The following is a 21,624-nucleotide window of genomic DNA, read 5'->3' on the forward strand; positions in this document are numbered from 1 at the left end:
TCAAAAAAGAAAAAAAAATTAAGTTTTAAAAATTAAAAAAATGTTTTTTAATTAAAAAAATTTTTTTAATCTTTCAAGTGTCCCAGTGATTGTGACAAAATGAATGAGAGGCCAGAATGAATTAGATAATGTCTGCCATGATTAATTACTGCTTTCTAGACCTAAAGAGGTTGATTTGAACTATTTTAACACATTGTAGTCTCTCTTTCTTTCTCCTTCCCTCTCTCTGGCAGGAAGGGGTATATGAAGTCACAGTATATCATAGATAACCTTAATATTCCATGGGATACCAAATATTCCATTAAATGAAGATGACCTTTGACCATATAAAGTAACCACTTTTCAAACTCAGAATTCAACCAACTATACCCAGTAGGAATTTACTGGTTCGAGTTTACCAAAGATACTGTGAGATCTCGTCATGCACTAGTGCAATAAAAATAAATGCTAGTTGTTATTGTTCTTTGGTTGTAATTGGTAGTTAAAAAAGGCTTCCAGGAGAAAGAGAAGCCAGTTTTTACACTGTAAATAGAATTTCCAAAAGGTTTAAGAATTAAAAAATATCTTTACAGGGGCTCCTGGGTGGCTCAGTTCGTTAAGTGTCTGACTTCAGCTCAGGTCATGATCTCAGGGTCCTGGGATGGAGCTACCAGGCTCTGCGCTCAACAGGGAGTCTGCTTGTCTCTCTCCCTCTCCCTCTGCCCCTCCTGCCGCTCATGCTTTCTCTCTCTCTTTCTCTCAAATAAATACATAAAATCTTTTTTAAAACACTTTCATCTTTGTATCTAATTTAAGATTATAAAGCTAGTTATTGTGAAACAGACAAGATTCATCTTCTATGCACAGGAATGAGATTTGAATTTGTGTCCTAATTCGAAGGGATTCCTGAAGTTCAGAAGGTAAATTCAACTCACTGGCAACATGGCCTGAAATTCCACTAGTAGAGATTGATTTTGGGGGGGTTAAGCTTTTGCTTCTGGAAGAGTTCGCTAGAATATTCTGGAATGATCATTCACTAATTATAATAGTAGTTATTATTTGGGGAATGTTAACTAGATTCTAGAAACTGTAGTAGGCTCCTTTTAAACATGACCTATTATCTTTACACAGTCTTACATACTGCATATTAATTTTTCATTTCATTATCCATTTCCAGATAATAGAAATGAAATACTTTCTTAAGGTATAAGAGACAGAATCCAGAATTGAGCCAAAGTATCCCTGCCTCCAAAGACTTACCAATTTCCTACAGGGGCTAGTTTTTCAGGGCACGTTCCAAAAACACGGCAAGTAGAGGATCTTGGGAAAAGGCATCAAGAGGAGAGTTGGGAAGACCAACAAGGTGGGTTGGGAGAACCAAAAACAAAATTTAACAGGCCTCTCTGTTTCACTGAAGACTAGCATAGAGCAGATACCACTGCTGTCCAGCCCTTGTCTGAGTTATCACTCACTTTCCACTTTTGGCATCCATATCCGTGAAATTTGATGGTATCTTAAATTAATCTTGCAGGCTTTATTTGGTGACAAGATGTTCTACCCTCATACATTTTTTGACCAATTCATTGCCACCAAGGTGTGCAACCAGAAGCTATTTCGTCATATTTGCAGCAACTTCCTATTTACTTTGAGTGGATTTGATCCCCAAAACTTAAACATGGTATGTGTAAGTAGTTGGAGCCAAGAAAACAATTGTTTTGTTGCACAGAGGTGAGGAGAGTTTGTACTGAATCACGTGGAAACCACATCTCAAGGGCTTTTTATTTATTTATTTTTTTTTTGGTCTCCTGAATTGAAGTTACATGTTGGTGGTTTCCAGCCAAAGCTGGGGAGTCCACCTGCTTTAGTAGGAGGATCTGCGAAGAAGGCTTGGCCATTGAACATTCTCACCAACTCTTGCTGTTGGCCAAAGTGCCGCCATTGAAAAATCCTTCACTTACACTAAGACAATGATTTTGAAATTTATCTTGCTGTGCCTAAACCTTATTTCAGACCTACTAAAGTAGAATCTCAGGGAGTAAGCTCAGGCATCTGTATTTTTTAAACCAGTTTTCCACTTTCATAGGTGATTTGGAAATCGTCATTTTGTGAACCACTTACTTCTTTAATCCAAAGGGACTAAGGGATGGCTTTCCAATGATAGGTATTGATTCACTGTTCAAGGGACACCGAGAGGGATAAGCTGGGATTCCTGGTGAGTCCTCTCCAACTGAAATCCTTTTCTTCCTCGGTCACCACTAGCTGACCCAAAGAGTCGGAGAGGGAGGAGGGGAAGCTACTGTTTATTTCCCCTGCCAGAGAGAGGGTATCTTCGAAACCACAGGCAGGACTAAGCTGAAAATGGTCTTCGACTATCTCACAGACTTCTGCCCAGAGTCTAGTCTCCCTCTGTTAGTGGAAGGTACTGATTAACACTTTTCTTGCTTTCAAGCAAGATTTCTAAAAGGCTGTTTATGGAAAGCATGCCCTAGTCACTGGCTTTTCACATTCCTTCTCTACATTGTTCTCAGTTTACAGAAGGGAAGTGTGCTTGCCCATCACTTCGATGGAAGCATATCATGGAGGCAGAGCTAAGTAAGAAGACCTTTAAGCACACACAATAAAGATCATCTCAAAAGCACCCTCTCGACATGGCCCAAGAGTTTGCTAAAGAAAGACTTCACAAAATGGCCCCCTTGAACATTCACTGAGGGCCTTCATTATACATTTTTACAGTCAGATTGCCCTTTTTTTTCACTGTTGGGGACCATCCTATGGAATACTGTAGTCTCTACAGGATGTTTATTTTAGTGGAGGATCGGCAGGGATGCACAAGTAGAGTTTGTGGAACTTTGAAGAAATACACATGTCCAGAACTCACCCCTAGAGATTTTGATATCGATTCAGTAGGTTTGGGTAGGTCATGAGGGGTTATGTTTTTTTTTTTTTTAAAGCTCCGTGTGTTTCTATGCTCACTTTGGTGGAAAAGTATAACTATGTATACTAAAAAAAAAGCAATGGAAAGTATAAAAAAATCAAGTTTTTTTTTTAATCCAGAAAAAATCTAGATGTTAATGGAAGTTACAATACTGGAAGGATTACGTTCGCCAAACTTTCAGAGAGCCCTGTAGAATATTTACTATGTTGTTAAAATCAGAAAGCAAACATTCAGATCTTTTCTCAATGTCTCATGATAAACAACTCTCTCAGGACGTCCTTTGGGACTTAACGCAGGGTGAGGAAGGGCACTGGGGCTTTTATCCCTTGGGTTAAAAGGGTTCCTGGACCTGTCTGACATGAGGCTGGAGAGAAAAGGTGTGTTAGCACCTTTGACCAGCAGGATGCCCTCTGGACTTTAGGAAGGCTGCACAGGACAGACTAGAGCCAAGGGAGGAGAAAGTTCTTCAAGAGGGTATGGTACAGGTTTATTCCTGAGAGAGAGAGAGAATACTCACAGTTATCTGTGGGGTGGTCACATGATTAGCCTCCAGATGAGAAATAATCTCTTTCTTTTGCAGAGTCGCTTGGATGTTTATTTGGCCCAGAGCTCCGCGGGCACGTCTGTTCAGAATATGCTGCACTGGGCCCAGGTACGAACTTCCTATTTCTGAAATGAGGCACACGCAGGTCCCTGAGACCCCTGAAGAGCGCTTTCACAGAGCCCACCACAGGGTGTGCTGGCACCTGCTGCTGTCAGATTGATGCTTCTGGAATCAGCATCAGCTCGCTTTGACTTCCTCTTCTCTCTTCTGTTCATCGTGTCCTCAGTAGCGTCTGCTGTATGGGCCTGCTTCCCACAGATTCTGACTGAACTCTGATTTTTGGATCCCTCCAAACTGCCTTTTCTAGGGAAAGCTTGTATTTCCTCTTTTGGAAAATTGTCAGTTCTAACAGAACTTTATATACCATGACATGGGCTATTCCAGAAAGATCTGCTCAGCCTCCTATTGGCATGTGGGCCATTTCACAGTATGGAAATCATGCTTTATTCTGAGCAAATTAAATGTTAGAGAAGGACTAAAGTAGATTAATGGTTTCTGGTTTTACCCTCAGTTTAAATTTTTTGTGTGTTCTACTGTATCACTCAATATTCAGCAAGTTCAGAGGTAAGGCACATTCAATTGGTATAGCTTTCTGAGCCAAATATGTATGAACCTGTCTGTGTATGGGGGGAGGGGGGATAGGGAGGAGGAGAAAAAGGTCTTCCCAGAGTTTTAATGTATCTGAGATCCTAGGAATCTGCACTTTAACCTCCACCCTAGTAAATTTGTTCTGTGCTTTAAGGTTGAGAAGCACTGCTGTAGATAGCCTGAAATACTAGTTGAGGATTTCTGAACTCCTTTGAAGAGTTCCACCCCCTAGGAGATAAGCCTTCAGGTTCCTGCAAGAAGAAGGATGTTCACGACATAGGGCCTCCTCCCAGTGAGGAGACAGATGGAGCCCATGATGAGCATAGCCTTCATGTTTCAATCTCACGTTTACTGAGCACTTACTATGTGTTCTTGCTACTCATACATGTGATTTCATTCAGTCTCACTGAATTCTGATAACAGTCTTTCCATGGAGGCTTTGAGACCCCCATTCTACAAATGTCCTCACCAGTCCCTTACTCATCTCCCAGCTGACTGCTCTTCAAAAGATCTCTTCCCCTGTGACAGAAGGTCCTCTTCAAGACAGAAATAAGTCAGGAGGATGGGGGAAGGAGATGAGATAAAATATGAGGTCGTAAGTTATGCAGACAGGTAAGGCAAGGGTGATGATGCTGATGTTGATAGTGGTAATTTTGAGTCTTCTTAGGTGTTACACACTTTATAGGCATTACCCTATTTATTTATTTTACCTTATTGCATTACCCTGTTTAATCTCCACAACCCTATGAGGAGAATGGTGTCATTCCCATTTCACAGACGAAAATTAGGGAAGATAAATAACTTGGCATGAATCACAGATGCAATAATCCTTTAAGCCTGGATTCAAACCAGCTCTGTTTGCTGCTGAGAACCCGAGGACCTAACTAGTCCACGATACTGCTTCCCATTGTCAAAAACCTGCAAATTTCCAACAGCAGCAGACTACTGCCTCTGTCCTTAGAAATCACAAGGGGAATAATTTTAAACTAAAAATCCGGATCAAATCAACGAGGGTGGAAAAAAAAATCTGAGATTCAAGTTAAGAAAAAAACCTTTGGAAGAGCCTGAGAATCATTTCATGAAGTGCTTGAGGCAAATGTGAACGTTATCTGCCTCCATCTGACATGGGTGGCAAATCACTGAAGAAGGAGCCCTTCGGCATAGAGGCTTATGAATGTTTCCATTCTAATAGCTGAAGCCTAAGCATGAAAATGCAAATATGGGCATGCGTGTTGTCCCAGACACTAAGCCTGTGGCCACAGGACAGATGACATGGGGGCAGGCTGCTTGACCACGTAATGGGGGACAGCAACACTGTACCTCAAATAGAAAGCACTGAGGATACTCTGAATGAACATTCCTCTCAATAGCAACAAAAACATTTAAGAATAAGGAATATGGTCATAATATCCTAGACCACCTGGCAAGAATAACGTACAAAGCTGTTTTTATGTTAAAACAGTCACTTTTCAATGTAGGAGATGTACAGCTGGTGCCTTTTAAAAAAATATTTATATTCCTGGAGCTAAGATATTCAAGAATCATTCCATCCAGCATCCTTGTGAACATTTCATAAACATTAGAACATTTAAGGACATTGCTGTCTGAGGATTTTCACAGGAGAAGTATGGGGGAGAGGATTAAAAGACTGTCAGTTCTGTGAATTAGTATATCAATATTTATCATTTATATTATCTGGTTTATTCCTCTTTATTGGGTTTTAGCTCTTGTGCCGAAAGAGTGGGATGTGATGTCATCCTCTTTGTATATTTTCTGTTTATTGTCTTTCAATGTATGTTGTTTTCTTATATCATTGTAATGCATTTTTATTTTGATTTTATTATAGGCTGCTAATTCTGGTCTGTTCCAAGCTTTTGACTGGGGAAACCCTGATCAGAACATGATGCACTTTCACCAGGTACAAAGATGGCAATAATCATCAATAGCACCTGCAAGCGAACTAATAAAGTAGTATCCACTCCCTAAGCACCAACACTATGCCAGATATTCTATATCGATCAGATGCTACTTATTGGTTTCTTGCATGTTCCATATCATTACTTTTGATCCTCATAAGGACCTTGCGAGGCAAATATGATTGTCTTCACTTTGCAGAGGCTCAGAGAGGTTACGTAAATTGTCAAAATTATTTAGCTAGTAATGAACCAGAGGAGCCCAGGGGTTCCTGGATTTTATATCCATTCTTCTTCCACTGCTCTTATTCCTTCTCAAAAAAGAGAAACTCTCAGCACTTGGGGACAGTTCTTTGGGATGCCATGTACTATACTCATTTAAAAAAAACAAACAATATATGGATCATTAAAGATAAACCAGACAGAAATATCACTCTTAGGAAAAAATACTGTTATCTGCCAGAGAATGGTGTGTCAAGATATTGCTTGACACAATCTCTGAAAAATTTGGAGCCAAAGTTCTATATTAAATGACGATATGTTGTGTTCTATTTGTTGTTCTTTTTTCCAGTACTTATAAGGAAATCCGTACATGGTTTTGGCTGCGTGCTGATAGACTGAGCTCAAATTAAACAAGTAGTCATCAAAGATACATGAGTTTTTCAAGTCAGGGATGTGGAAAAATTTGAATTTTTTTAAAAAGCAAATTTTCAGTGCTACCCTAACTGCAGTAGTGAAAATGCATAATTTTGGCTGGGGTGAAAAATCTGATTTTTCTCCCAAACTGCTATAGTTTTCTCCTGAACTACTAACCACACACAGACTCACCCACTACGACCAAGTACCATTTACTCTTGTAATTAACCAATTCCTCGTCCTAGCAAGAGTAGATAGTTGCTAAAAGGAAAGTGTCTTGGATGATGAGCTTACCTGTGGGACTCAGGTATCAATTTGGTTGAGAGCTGAGTCACAGGGCTTAGCTTTACCATTGTGCTTGCACATCTTCAGAAGACGGGGTGATTCAAGTTCATTTACAAATCTTTTGCTTGGGACCTTGGGGGAATAATGGAAAACCCCAAACAAACTGAGGCTGAACAACAAAAGTGTAAAAAGCAATCACTTTCGTCACAAGTATAAGTAAGACTCATAAATTAGACAGGCGTGATTATCAATGTAATTACCAATCCTTTATGATTACGAAAGTAAAAAAGAATTTCTTGGCCCAAAGCCAACACGTCTTATTTGCATCCTGAATTTTCATATGCATTTTTGCTTTGCCATCTTCTGGGCCCCCTTTCATCCTTCACAGGGTCTTCATTGCAGAGGGGCTCTGCAGGCCCATTCTCTTGCCATAAACCTTGCTTATATGTACTGCTCCCTCTGGGTTGTGCTGTCTCTCTATTCTTTACCTCTCTCCATCTTTGCATCCGAGTATTTGTGCTCTGTATGATCCTGCCAAGAAAACCAGAGTCAGGAAAAGCATGCCTCTTCTTTGCCTTTGGGGCACTGTGCGGGCTCTCCTGAGCCCTTCTGCTCGCATGCACTGCTGGTGGTGAGCGCCCATCTGCACTCACAGGTTTCTCTGCTTTTCTCACTTCCTGTTGTAGCTATACCTTCTCACTGACCACTTGCTCCTAAGCCCAAGGCCACGGTCTCCCAGCAGTATAGGGTACGCAGGATACCCGTAAGATATTTAGTAATGCAAAGACCCAGACACCAACGCATCCAGGGCCAGTGACCTCGGTGATGAGTAACCCAGTGCTCTCTGCCTGAATACCACCCTGCCCGGAGAACTCCTGGTGCACAATCGCCAAGTTGGGGACCTCCCCCGGTGCATTTCTGGTCTAGGAAAGCTCTCCCCAGCAAGGTTACAAGTGCCTAAGGATCTTTTGTCCATATAACCTTTTCTTCCTAATCTTGCTGCCAAAATTAATGATGGTGTATTTTCTTTTTTAAAGATATACTTAGTTGTTTTTAGAAAGAGAGAGAGAGCATGAGCAGGAGGGGCAGAGAGAGGGGACGAGAGAGGGAGAGAATCTCAAGCAGGCTGTGCTCTGAGCATGGAGCCTGATGCAGGGCCTCGATCTTATGACCCCAGGATAAGGATCTGAGCCGAAACCAAGAGTTTGACGCTTAACCGAGTGTACCACTCAGGCGCCCCAACGGTGGTGTATTAATCTGCTCACGCTGCCATAAAAAAAAAAAAATACTGTAGACTGAGTGGCTTAAACAATAGAAATTTATTTCTCATAGTCCTGGAGGCTGGAAGTCCAAGGTCAGGGTGCCGGCAGGTGGGGTTCTGGTGAGGACCCTCTTCCTGGCTTGCCAAGGGCCGCCTTCTGGCCACACGCTCACATAACCTTTCCTCTGTGTTTGTGCTTGGAGACAGATCTCTCTCTTCCCCTTCCTATAAGGCTGCCAGTCCTACTGGGTTAGGACCCAGCCCTTATGACCTCATTTAACCTTAATTCCCTCCTAAGACCCTTATCTACAAATACAGTCAAAGTAGTGGTTAAGGTCTCCATATACGAATTTTGAGAAAACACAATTCAGTCCACAGACTATGGTGGCAGTCCATAATCTTCCAGTTGCAGATAGCAGAAGACAACTTTATTTTAGGTTTAAAAAATACATACCGCTTTACTGAGCTAAAAAGTGTGGTGGGAAATTAATAATAAATGGGAACTTAAATACTGTCCTCCGGGCTCTCCTGCTCCCTCAACTCCTCCCTCTCTCTCTCCTACTTCTGCTTGCGTATGCTCTTTCCCTTCTTAGGCTGTTTTAAATATAGTAGTAAAATGGTGCCTGGATGTACTTAGCTCATAGCGTTCTTTCAACGGCAAATCCAAAGAAAAAGCCAGTATTTTTCTCAATCGCTCTAGCCAAAAGTTCCAGAGAACTCTGGCCTGGTTTTAGCCATGAACTCATCTCTCATCCAGTCATGGAGGCCAGAAGGATGATGGACTGATTGGCCTGGCCTGGTCATCCTGGCCCGCTGAGGAGCTAGGGGATGGGATTTGTTGGATCCACATGAGAAAGGCTGTATAACCAGAGAGACGGGGCAAGAGATTAATACCACAGCCACTCTTGTCTGGGACAGGCTGGCTCCTTCCTAACCTCATATTTCAAATGTTTTCATCCGTTGGTCTCAGTGCTCCCCCAAGAGCCTGCTCAAGTGTCAATAATCCCCCTAGTCGAGATTTCTGCATATGAGGAGAGGTATTTACATTTATCCAATCCATAAATACATCTATTTTGTTGGAAAAGGACATACTCTCCATGCAAGCGCTACTAGAAAAATGGTCCTCATAGAAATAACGGTCCCCTTCCCCTAGGATTCTTTCCTATTTTCCCCCCAAGTGCAAATCAGGAATAAAACAGTTGTGATTTTTTGGTTTGTTTGTTCCCAATTTAAATTATTGCATGAAAGTGTTTTTAATTACTTTTAACATTTTAGTGTCTATATATCACTAAGTGTATTCTAACTGCACACTTTGAGCATTTGAAGAACTTGCTTCACAATTAATACTGAATGTTACTTCCATAAGGTGGTTTTCTGTAAAAACTGTTTTTTTTTCTCTATCTCTTTAACTGTAATTAGCTTACACCTCCCTTATACGACGTTACAAAGATGGAGGTGCCAACAGCTGTGTGGAGCGGAGGACATGACCGTGTGGCTGATGTCAGGGATGTTGAGAATTTACTCCCTAAAATTACCAGGCTTATTTATTACAAGTTGATTCCACACTACAATCATGTGGATTTTTACCTTGGACAGGATGCACCCCAGGAAATTTACCAAGACCTTATTAGACTGATGGATGAATGTTTGCAAAATTAAATGCATTTTCCTTTCTCTAAGCAAGTGGATTTTCAAAATAACAACGTGGCAGACAAACCCTAAGGTGATCCCTCCAGTGACCTTCACCTCCTAGTGTCCACGTGTTGGTGCAATCCTCTCTCCTTGATTATGGGAGGGCCCTGAGACTTGCTTCTGGCCAACAGAATTGGCAAAGGTGCCACACCCTTGATTAGATCATGTTTATGGCAAAGGTGATGGGACGTCACTTCCTGATTGCATTATATTATATGAGAACTCCATGTAAGTAGACTGGAGAAGGGATTCCCCTTGTTGGCTTGAAGAAGTAACCAATATGTGCAGGAAGCCTACACGGCAAGGAACTGTGTGTGACCTCTAGGATCTACAGGTGGGCTCCAGCCGACAACCAGCAAACAACAGGATTCTCAGTCATACAGCTTCAAGATGAATTACATCTAGATCCTGGATGACCTTGGAAGCCTGTTATTCCCCAGTGAAGCCTCCAGTTGAGAAAGCAGGCTGGCCACAACTCGTCTGCAGCCCGGGGGGTCCCTGAGCAGAGGAAGTAGCTGGGCCATGTCCAGACTGCTGACCCAAAGCAAGAGTGAGAAAATAAACATATTCTTTTAAACCACCACGTTTGTGGTAATTTCTTATCAACAATAGTAAACTACTATTGATAGTACTAACAAACTATTATTATTATTATTATTTTGTCTCTTTGGTTAAAAGCTTGAGAGACCCTGTTCCTTATTACCTTTATTTCCTTATTTCTCTTGTTTTGATGAACTTCCTTAAACACTTCTTGTTTTGCAGATCTGCTAGCTATCGATTCGCAGTGTTTGTCTGAAAAAGTCTTTGTTTTACCATCATTTAAGGTCGAATTATATTCCATTATATGTATGCATTAGGTAGATCTTCTTTATCCATTCATCTATCAATGGACATTTAGGTGGTTTCCATATCTTGACCATTGCGAATAATGTCGGGACGAGCTTGGAAGTATGCGTATCTTTTCAAGATGCTAATTTTAATTCTTTTGAATGTATGCCCAGAAGTGTGATTGCTGGATCATGTAGTAGATCTGTTTTTAATTTTTTGAGGAACTTCCATACCATTGTCTACAGCAGCTGCACCATTTTATATTCCCACCAATGGTTCAATTCCTCTGCATCCTCACCAACACTTCTCTTTTGTCTTCTGTTTTATTAATAGTAGTATTGTTGTGGGGCGCCTGGGTGGCTCAGATGGTTAAGCGTCTGCCTTCGGCCCAGGTCATGATCCCAGGGTCCTGGGATCGAGTCCCGCATCGAGCTCCCTGTTAGGCGGGGAGTCTGCTTCTCCCTCTGCCTCTGCCTCTCTCTCTCTCTGATTCTCATGAATAAATAACTAAAACATTTAAAAAAAATAGTAGTATTGTTGTTATAGCCGTCCCAGCAGGTGCAAGGGAATATCTCATAGTGGCTCTGATTTGCATTTCCCTGATGGTCAGTGATGAATGGAGAAGATACATAGACGAGGCCCCCAGAATCTCCAGCTGGGCTGATCAGTGAAGAAGGTATTTTGCCTTCATTTCTAAAATTTTTTTTCTGATAAGAGAATCTTGGACTGATATGCTTCCTATTTTGTTATTCTCACAGGGCTTTTTTTTTTTTAAGATTATATTTATTTATTTTAGAGAACGAGAGAGAAAGAGAGAGAGAGATAGTGCATGCGCACAGATGTGGGGAGGGGCAGACGGAGAGGGAGAGAATCTCAAGCAGACTCTGTGCTGAGCGAGGAGCCTGACTCGGGGCTCTAGCCCAGGACCCTGAGATCATGACTTGAGCTGAACCCATGAGTCAGATGCTTAATGACTGACCCACCCAGGAGCCCCTCTTGTGATGCTTTTAGATGTTGTTCATTACCTCCTGGCATGTAGTTTCTGATAAACATGTGAGTTCTTATATTCCTTCTTTGTATTTACTGTAGATTTTTTTTCTTTGCTCTAAGATTCTCTTTTCACCAATGGGTTTTTCGCAATTTGATTTCATTGAGCCTTGGGGTGGTTTGGTTGTATATTCTGCTTGGAATTCAATGAGCTTCTTGAATCTGTGGACTTAGAGTTTTCATCGAATTTATAAAAAATTTTTATTATTTCTCCAAATATCTTTTTTTTCCCTCCAAACATCTTTTGTACCTTCACATTCCCTGGGTCTCTAATTTATACGTTAGACCACTTGCTATTGACCCACAAGTCACTGAAGCTGTGCATTTTTCCCAGTGTTTTCCCTCTGTGTGCTTCCTTTTAGTGTCTACTGTTGTGTTCATATTCACAAATTTTTTCTTACACAGTGTCTAGTCTGCTGGAATCCTATCTGGTGCATTTTCTATTTTGGAAGTATATTCTTCATCTCTAGATATCCCAGTTAGGCCTCTTTTATATCTTCCCTTTTTCCACTCCTTATTGTATGTTTTCCTTTAAATCCTTGAGCATAGTCAGCCTCTTTCAAAACCTATCATAACATACTTTCTGTTGATACAATTATCTTTCTCATTTATGGGTTTGTTCGATAGATGGATTCTCTCCTGGTTGTGGGTTATATTTTCCTGCTTTGTTGCACGCTTAATAATTTTTTTTATTGGATGCCAGACTTTGCATTTTGCATTGCTGAGTGCTAAGTTTTATTGTATTCCTTTCAACAGGGTTGGAAATTCTTTTGGCAGTCAGTTCACTCGCTTGAAGCTAAGTCTGATTGCTTTGAGACTTGTGTGTTTTGGTTTGGGTTTTTCACCTCCTCAAGGGCCAGTCTAGACTAATCTCTCCTCCAAGGAAACTCTGCCCTGCTGTGAGGCGTGCACTTCCTAAGTCTCTACTGAATGCCCCCCTGTGCTCGGAAAGCTCTCTCCATGCTGGCTGGTGGGAATTCAAATGCATCCCTATGTATACTAGGGACACTCTAGGAATTGTTTTGCTTATAGTTTCCTGGCAATTGTTCTTTCTCCGAAAGTTTTACTCTGTCCGCTCTGGTCATATTTTAACTTCTGCATGGGCACATTATTATTTAGCCAAAAACTCAAGGGGATGCCTCTCCATATTTTGGAAGCCCTTCCTCTGTATTGCTCTTCTTTCTCTGGTATTCTGACACAGATTTTATCGTCCTCATCTTCCCTGAATTCCAGTCTCTGCCTTCATAACTCATATAAACTACTGAGCTTGCTTGCTTTCTTTTCTTTTCTTTCCTTTCTTTTCTTTTTTCTTTTCTTTTCTTTCCTTTCCTTTCCCTCTTTCATTTCTTTCTTTCTTTCTTTCTTCTTTCTTTCTTTCTCTCTCTTTCTTTTTTTTTCTTTTTTCTTTTTCTTTCTTTTTTTTTTTCCTGCAAAAAGCTTGTTCTGTTTCCACTTGTTCCACAGCTTGGGAGAGGGTTCCAGAGCGGCTAACAAGTTGCCTAGTGGCTGCAGGGAGAGGCTCAGGCAGAACCCCAGCACTGGGGGGATGCCAAAGGGACCCCTCAATGGCTGATGGGCTCTGGAGGCTCCTAATTGTGCTTCAGGGTGAGCCTTTTGAAGAGATCCTCACCCAGCCGGCCCCAGGGGCTGCCAACCTGTGGCAGTGAGTCAGGTGTTCATCCATCTTCTTGATGACTTTTACCTCCTCACCTGGGAAATGGTTCTCCAAGAAGTGCCAGTGATGGGGGTCTGTGTGAGCAGAACCCAGGGCACGCGGATCCAAAAGAGCCTGGTTCATGTTCTTCTCCAGAACCAGTGGCTTCCCTGGCATCCAGGGTTTGACCCCACTCCCACCGAGCTTTCTTTGGGTTGCCCTACCTTTGCTGTGATCTAGAAAGGATCAGTAGGCAGAGCATTCAGGTTTTCCTAGAGAACCCCTCAAACGTTTCCTTCCTCTCAGTGATCACCCTCCTGTGTGGCCTGATTTCCAATGTCTGAAAACTGTTGCTTATTACTTTGGCTCCAATGGTCTAGTTTTTTTTTTTTTTTTTTTTTTTTTAAATTTTATTTATTTATTTGAGATAGAGAGAATGAGAGACAGAGCGCATGAGAGGGAGGAGGGTCAGAGGGAGAAGCAGACTCCCCGCCAAGCAGGGAGCCCAATGCGGGACTCGATCCAGGGACTCCAGGATCATGACCTGAGCCGAAGGCAGTCGCTTAACCAACTGAGCCACCCAGGCGCCCCTCCAATGGTCTAGTTTTGATGGTAGGTGGTAACTCCAGACCCTGTTGTTGTCTCATGGCTAGAAGCAGAAGTCGAAATCCTTCTTAAAGATTGTATCATTGTGCTAATGCAGAGCTAGTGTGACTCGACATAAAGAAAGTAACTAAAATAAGCGTAACTATTAACAATTTTAAAGTCCCTCTACGTTCTACCTAAAATTGTCTCTTACGAGGCGTATGTTTAAGTGGTGTGCCCAAGGTGTATGAGTTAGTGAGCACACTAGAATTGGAACTGTATTTTCAGAATGCTGAGCCAATATAGTATTTCTACCGCATCAGTTTTTCTCTACAAAAGCTTTATTCTTGGGGCGCCTGGGTGGCTCAGTCCGTGAAGCATCTGCCTTTGGCTCAGGTCATGATCTCCAGGTCCTGGAATAGAGCCCTGCATCCAGGGTCTCGGCTCAGCAGGGAGTCTCCTTCTCCCTCTGCCCCTCCCCCTGCTCGTGCTCTCTCTCTTTCTCTTTCATATAAATAAATAAAATCTTTTTTAAAAAGCTTTATTGCTTCCTCCTTAATATCTTTAATTATGAGTTTTTCCACTGATTCATCTTCCTTATTCCTCCTTCCAAGGGTGTTTTCACCATGAAACACCATTGTACCAGAACTTACCATGACTCTGCTGCTTTTTATTTTCTTCTATGAAGCCCTAACTTCCCTAGCTATATTTCAAAGTTCCCCATAACCTGACTTCACTTGCTTTTCTAGATACATCTGCCTCTGCTTCCCTAATCAGATGCCCGTCTTCAAACAAGTTTTATATACCTAAGTCTTCCCACACATCTTCCTCATTCTCCTCGACACGATCTGCCCACCCTGTTTGCCTTAAACTGAATGGAATTTAATTAAAATTAAGTCACAATGTTGTCTTTCCTAATCAGGTTGTATTTTCTTGCCTTTAGGGCTGTCTCTTAAAAATACTCTTTAAATTTATATTCTTAGTAGAAGCCTCAAGGTACATCACTATCACTCTCATCAATCATGTAAATGTCATATTTTTAGTTTGATTTTGTATTACGTGTTCAGGAATCTGAACGTTGGCAGCTTCCAGAGGGGAGAAACTTTTAACATAGAACCACTTTTCAGTTCCACCATAAGCCTACTTTGTGCAGGACCGGGGGCTCAGAGGTCTCCTTCTAGGGGTATCTTTCTGATCCCTGATAAAGAAATTTTCAAACAACTCCTCAGAGTTACAAGTCATTCATTTAAATAAATTTACTCTGCAGGGAGCCTGGGTGGCTCAGTCGGTTTAGTGTCCAACTCTTGGTTTCAGCTCTTGTCATGATCTCAGGGTCGTGACGAACCCTGCGCCAGGCTCTGCACTGAGGGTAGAGTGTGCTTAAAACTCTCCATCTCCCTTTGCCCCTCCCCCTGCTCACACTCTAAATAAATAAATAAATAAATAAAATCTTAAAAAAAAATTTACTCTGCACCTCCTATGTGTTAGAGGCTGGAAATAGGGCATTAAATAAGGAAAATGTGGTCCTCATCTTATGACTTATACATAGTTTAAAGTATGCTGGGGAATTTCAACCCAATGAGGGTAGTAATAAAAATAGCTAACTTTATTTAGCACTTACTAACTTCTTGGGCATTTATCAAAGGCATGGCCTGAGCCGTTTATCCCTGACCTTATCTCTGTGATAAAGGGACTAGGCTATTTTTAAAAATTTTTTATTGTTATGTTAATCACCATACATTATATCATTAGTTTTTGGGACTAGGCTATTTTAAAGACCACAGATGCTAGAAGACTTAGAAGCAAATCTGGGTCTTAAGCCCAGAGTTATTAGAATCCAGATTCCAACTCTCAGCGCTTCCTTGTTTTGTCTCCTTAAAGACACAGATGAGGAAGCCCAGGCGAGACTGTCTGGTCGGGGAGGCTCCTGTTTGTTAGGGGATTCCCAGGGCTTTGCACAGTGGGCAAGGCCAGAATTTCATACAGATTTAAAGAAAACACAGAAACTAAAGCAAAATCACTGTTACCAGAACTGCAGAGACGGAGAGGACGAGCCAGCAACGGGGGGCAGGATCAGGACAGAGCAGGTGGGTCCGTGAGTATGTAAAACAGGACCCCCAAGTTCTGAGTCAAAACCAGCCCGGCAGAGAGGAGGGCCAGGTTCGCCAGGTGTGGTTGGTATTCGTCTGACAAATCTGTTGACAGGTGTGCTGTGGTGGCTTGTCAGAGCCACAACACATCGAGGTAACAGCCAGCAGTCATCCACTTGGCCCCACGCAAACTGATTCCCATCAGGGAAGCCCCGCCCTGCCCCACTGGAGAATTACCCAACCCTCAACACAACACTGCTCCCTCTGTAATTAGGAGGACCGGAAATTTTGAGAGGTTGCCATCCTCTGCAAGAACACGCCTTTCTTTTTTCTTCACCTGAGCTTTCGTACCTGAGGCTGAACGTTTTCCCACCTTCGGGCTTCCATCTTCCAGGCCCCCTCTTTCAGGGATGGTGGCACCTGTGCATCCTGCCCACCAGGATGGTGTCGGATGGATGCATTCCGTTTAGTGAAAGGACCGTTCAAGGACATCGTGGATATGGCCAGTAGTTATAAAGATCATCATAACAAAAAATTGCCCTTCTTTCTATGACACCTCATGCTCTTTTCAGAGTAGCCTGATCTTGTGAGCATTGAGCAATGTATAGGGTTATTGAATCAGTATGTTGTACCCCTGAAACTCATATAACATTGCATGGCAGTTAGACTTCAAAAATAAGGAAACAGTAAAATAAAATAAATTTTAAAGTATTTTCACAGCATAATCACCTTTTCTCTTGACTGAGCAGAAACGTGGATTTGCTATGGAAACAATCCTCATGGTAGTGTTAGACAATGGAAGTTCAGAGTTAGCACCACCATTTATGAGCTGTGTGACCCTGGGAAAGTCATTTCTCATTGATTCTAGCTATTTCCTTTTTTTTTTTTTAAGATTTTTATTTATTTATTTGACAGAGAGAGACACAGCAAGAGAGGGAACACAAGCAGGGAGAGTGGGAGAGGGAGAAGCAGGCTCCCCGCAGAGCAGGGAGCCCGATGCGGGACTCGATCCCAGGACCCTGGGATCATGACCTGAGCTGAAGGCAGTCGCTCAACCAACTGAGCCACCCAGGCGCCCTCTTTTTTTTTTAACAAAATGGAGACATCCATTCCTGCCTCATCCATATTCTGCCATCATGAAGACTGAAGTTGTTTATGAAGAATATTTGTAGAGTACAGCACCTCATCGTGGGCCCTGAAGTCGTTAGATTTGGTTCCTACTCCACTGTTATCTTTATATCATAGACCAGTTAATTAATCACCCTAGCCCACATTTTTCCTACCTGTATAATGGAAATATGTTTAAGTGTCTCTATTATTGAGTTGTTGTGAGGTAATAATGCAAAAGAATTTAACACAATGCCAGTTCCATAGAAAAGGGTTAGTAGATATTATTGTTTATAAAGTGCTGGGTACACATAATGGCTTCATATTTCCATTCATGACCTATATCCCATATGGAAAAAGAGAATTCTTAATTCACATAGGAATTAGGTATGCTGAGATGTTAAATGGCACGTATGAAGTCATATTTAATCACAAGACCTGTTTCCTTAACCTCTTGGGACTTGGACATATTTACCTGAGTAACATTAATAGAATTAATAATGGGGTTAGTCCTAACAGAGATGTGCTGTGAATGTCACATAATCATCAGATTTCAAAGACTTAGTGCAAAAAATAATAATAATAATAATATAAATAAAGGAAAGTCTCTTGTTAATAATATTGATTACATATTGAAATGATAATATTTGGGGTTTATTGGTTTAAATGAAGTATAATATAAAAATTAATTTCACCAATTTCCTTACGCTTTGAAAAATGTGGTTATAAGTTAAATGACATGTGTAGTTCACATCACATTTCTATTGGACAATGCTGGCGTAGAGAAAAGGTTTAGGTTATTATTTCCTAAGAAATCTGGTTATTTGTAGGAAAAAAAAACTTGAATGATTCTGCATTTATGAGGTTTTTTTTTAATGTATGGAGAAGTTAGAGAAGAGAGATTGTGTGAAAGATATCAGATTGTGCCATAATAGATAGATTTAAGGACATATTGGAGGCTGAATGATAGCAGAAAAATGACTATCCAGTAGCAATTTTTGTTATTGTATTAGTATGTAATGCAATCTATGACTAATGGTGGAATTATTCCAAGTAGTACAAAAACAAAACAAGATTGACTTTTCCTCTCTTATTAAATTTACTCTCTTATTAAATTTAATATATAACAATGCTAAGAAAAATGTCCTTTGAAGCATACTTAAGAGCAAAGAGATCCAGTAGAATTTATAGAGTAACGAGGTAAAATACCTGACACAAAGTAAATAATAAATAGTTAAGAATCACTATTTTTATGAATAATATTATTATTCCTCAGTAATTAAGCAATGTTTTCTGGACTTCTTGATTCATCCGTTCATTCATTTAATTCACTCACCCAGCAGATATGTTAGATGTTGATGGTGATTAGGAGAGGGATGAAATCAAAGCCATCGACCCATTTACAGGGATGTTGGGGAGATTTGAAGGTGATTTAACAGCAATTTAACACAGTAGAAAATTAATTCAGAAAAGAAACAGGAGCATGGGTCAAAATAGCCAGTGTTATCTTGTTGTTCTTTCCAATTGCCTTTCATTTACCCACACAAATTGATAAGACTATCTAAAACTAGATACAACTTAAATTTCTGGCCAGGTGTTCTGTGTGTGTGTGTGTGTGTATCTGTCTGTGCATTGTCTGTGCATGTTTAAAAAAAAACATTTCCATTTGAACATACATCCTACAGGAATTCAAATACAAAATGAGCTGTAAAGAATACCATACATAGATTCTGCACATTAAGTAGGCAGTTAGGCAGGTAAACAGGCTTGGAGGATTGGATGCTATAAATCTCCTCCTACGAGATAATATGGTCCATCCTCTTCATTCCCCAGAAGCTTTGACCTTTGCCACAAATACAGTCTTGATCCTGCCACCCCAGGACGTGGAAGTCATCAAGGGCAAACGCCTGCACTCTTGGGAATAACTTCTCTTTAAATGGAAGTGATATTTCCTTTGCGCATTTTGGATAGGGATGAGTGTACATTCAATTAGCTTTTTATGACCTCTTTTCAAAAACCTTTAATATTTCAGTTATTTATGATGGAACTTTTTATTTGCCTTTTCTCTCTTCCACCTCTCCATCCTATAGCCATGCGGTGTTTGAAGGTGGGTGCAGTTTAGTGGGGTTGATGGGGAGATTCAGACACCAGCCAGCATTAAAGAGAACATGCTCCATTCTGATAGATAATTTCAGAAACAGCATTGTTTCTTATAAATGTCACGAGCATGGCCAATTCTGCTTTATGGGTAAAGAAATAAAATTGTTAAATGTAATTTAAAGTGCCTTTCCTAAAGCCAAATTGGGCTAATCAATCATTGTGTGCGTGCACGCACACACGCACACATGCTTACCACCCTGTTTGAATTGGTGAGCAAGCAACAGATTCTGTGCTCCTGTTCATGCAAAGTCTTTTATTCTAGGACAAAATTTGTCTAAAGGGGGTAAGGTTTAATTATTTGTTTCTCCAAAATTCTCATTAATTTCTATTTTTAACCTTGAGTTGCTTTCAAGGGAAAACGATTCCCCCTTTGATACAAAGTTATGTGCTACCAAAAATATCAGTCTTTGGGGAGAAAGAAGCAAGCAAACAGAAAAAGAGGAGATGTAATAGCAAATGTATTTTGAATTAGAACATTGGAAGGAAAATAATAATCATTGTTGCTGACAGACATCAAGTTCAAGGATCTATGTTCTATGTTCAAGCATGTATTTTTAGCCACCTTGATATTTGAACGGGCAGCCATCATTAAAAAATTTGCTCAGACTGCAATATGAACTTTGGGTCAAGGTATCAGAAACACCATCGGGTTTCAGAAAGGCTGCCCCCAAGATCATGTTCCAGCTCTAATATGATCTAATTTTATGGGGGGAAAAAAGTAGGGAAAATTTGAGCTTCTAGAGAGTAGGAGCTATAGTTTTGTATTTCACAGGGCCAAGGAAGAAGTTGCAATGTGTTTCATTTTAACTCCTTTCAACATATTGAATGCTTCCAGGAGGGGTCTAAGAGCACGATGATACAGACTTTTGAGATTCGAGCTGTTCTAAAATCTGTCAAGGCTGGAGACATTTAGCTCCATTCATGCTAGTTCCACGCGGAGTATGGCCACAAATCTACATTAATACTAATAACATTGTGCCTCTTAGAACTCCCCAGAGTCTGTTGAAGTTCTGTTTGAAGTAATTTTTTTAAAGTTTTTTTTTTTTTAAGATTTTATTTATTTATTTGACAAACAGAGACACAGCAAGAGAGGGAACACAAGCGGGGGGAGTGGGAGAGGGAGAAGCAGGCTTCCCGCTGAGCAGGGAGCCCGATGCGGGGCTCGATCCCAGGACCCCGGGATCATGACCTGAGCCGAAGGCAAACGCTTAACGGTTGAACCACCCAGGCACCCCTGAAGTGATTTTGAAAATCAGAAGCCATAGGTGTTTCCCAGCAGGTCCTCACCCCTCTGTCATTGGGTCATCAGGGTCAGGAACGGTGGAGTCTTGCCTCAAAGGTGGAATAATCCGAGTGCCTGGGTGGCTCAGTAGGTGAAGCATCTGCCTTTGGCTCAGGTCATGATCCTGGGGTCCTGGGATGGAGCCCTGCATTGGGCTCCCTGCTCAGCAGAGAGCCTGCTTCTCCCTCTCCCTGTGCCCTGCTTGTGCTATCTCGCTCTCTCAAATAACTAAAATATTTTTTTAAAAAAAGGTGGAATAATCCATAATCTTCCCACTTAGTCCAACAAGCAGAGTCCTTCCTCTCAGTCCATGTTGGTGTAATTGGCATGAAATTCCCCGTTCAAGTGGAACTGATCTTAAGGTTTGGACAAATGCAAATAAGAGCTTTGTTTTTGAAAGGGGTGCAGGATGAGTCCAGACTCAGAGAACAGAAGCTATTGAATCTGCTAGGTAGGACTTCACTGTCTTCCCGCTTCTTGTCCCCAAGAGATTCAGTCACTGCTGGGGCCCTAGAGGTGTACAGAATACAGAGTGAAACAGAAACGATGCGTATGTGCCTCCACTATTTTGCGGGGGAGGTTGGAGCTAAGTTGTCTTCATTCTCCTCTGGCCTCTGCTTCTATTTTGCTTTGTGTGTGGGTTTTGTTTTGTTTTGTTTTTTTAAGATTTTATTTATCTATTTTAGAGAGACAGAGAATGCAGGAGTGGGGAGGGGCAGAGGGAGAGGGAGAGAAAATCTCAAGCAGACTCCCCGCTGAGCGCAGAGCTCGACGCAGGGCTTGATCCCAAGACCCTGAGATCATGAGCTGAGCCGAAATCAAGAGTGGGGCGCTCAATCAACTGAGCCCCCCAGGCGCCCCTGCTTCTACTTTGCTTTAAGTAGAGGTCAACTGCTCCGTGGTTCGGTGCTCACAACGGTTGCTGCCAAAGCTGACCCAGGGCTGCATCCCTTGGGCATATGGGTCGGTGTCCTCCAA

General features: G+C 41.4%; 1 protein-coding gene across 4 annotated transcripts in view; it reads left to right on the top strand.

Moving 5' to 3' along the window:
* Positions 1-10,468, top strand: part of LIPK (lipase family member K) — a 42,695-nt gene extending 32,227 nt beyond the window's left edge. For 3 of the 4 annotated variants that reach the window (XM_021696169.2, XM_021696170.2, XM_021696172.2), the window contains 4 exons: positions 1,511-1,657; positions 3,495-3,566; positions 5,953-6,024; positions 9,621-10,468. In XM_021696169.2, coding sequence (XP_021551844.1) covers positions 1,511-1,657; positions 3,495-3,566; positions 5,953-6,024; positions 9,621-9,860 — 531 coding nt within the window. In that variant the 3' untranslated portion in view covers positions 9,861-10,468. The remainder of the gene's footprint in view (positions 1-1,510; positions 1,658-3,494; positions 3,567-5,952; positions 6,025-9,620) is intronic. The other variant, XM_021696171.2, reaches the window with a different exon arrangement.
* Positions 10,469-21,624: the final 11,156 nt, after the last annotated feature.

This window comes from Neomonachus schauinslandi, chromosome 6 (assembly GCF_002201575.2).
Source record: "Neomonachus schauinslandi chromosome 6, ASM220157v2, whole genome shotgun sequence".
NCBI lineage: Eukaryota > Metazoa > Chordata > Mammalia > Carnivora > Phocidae > Neomonachus > Neomonachus schauinslandi.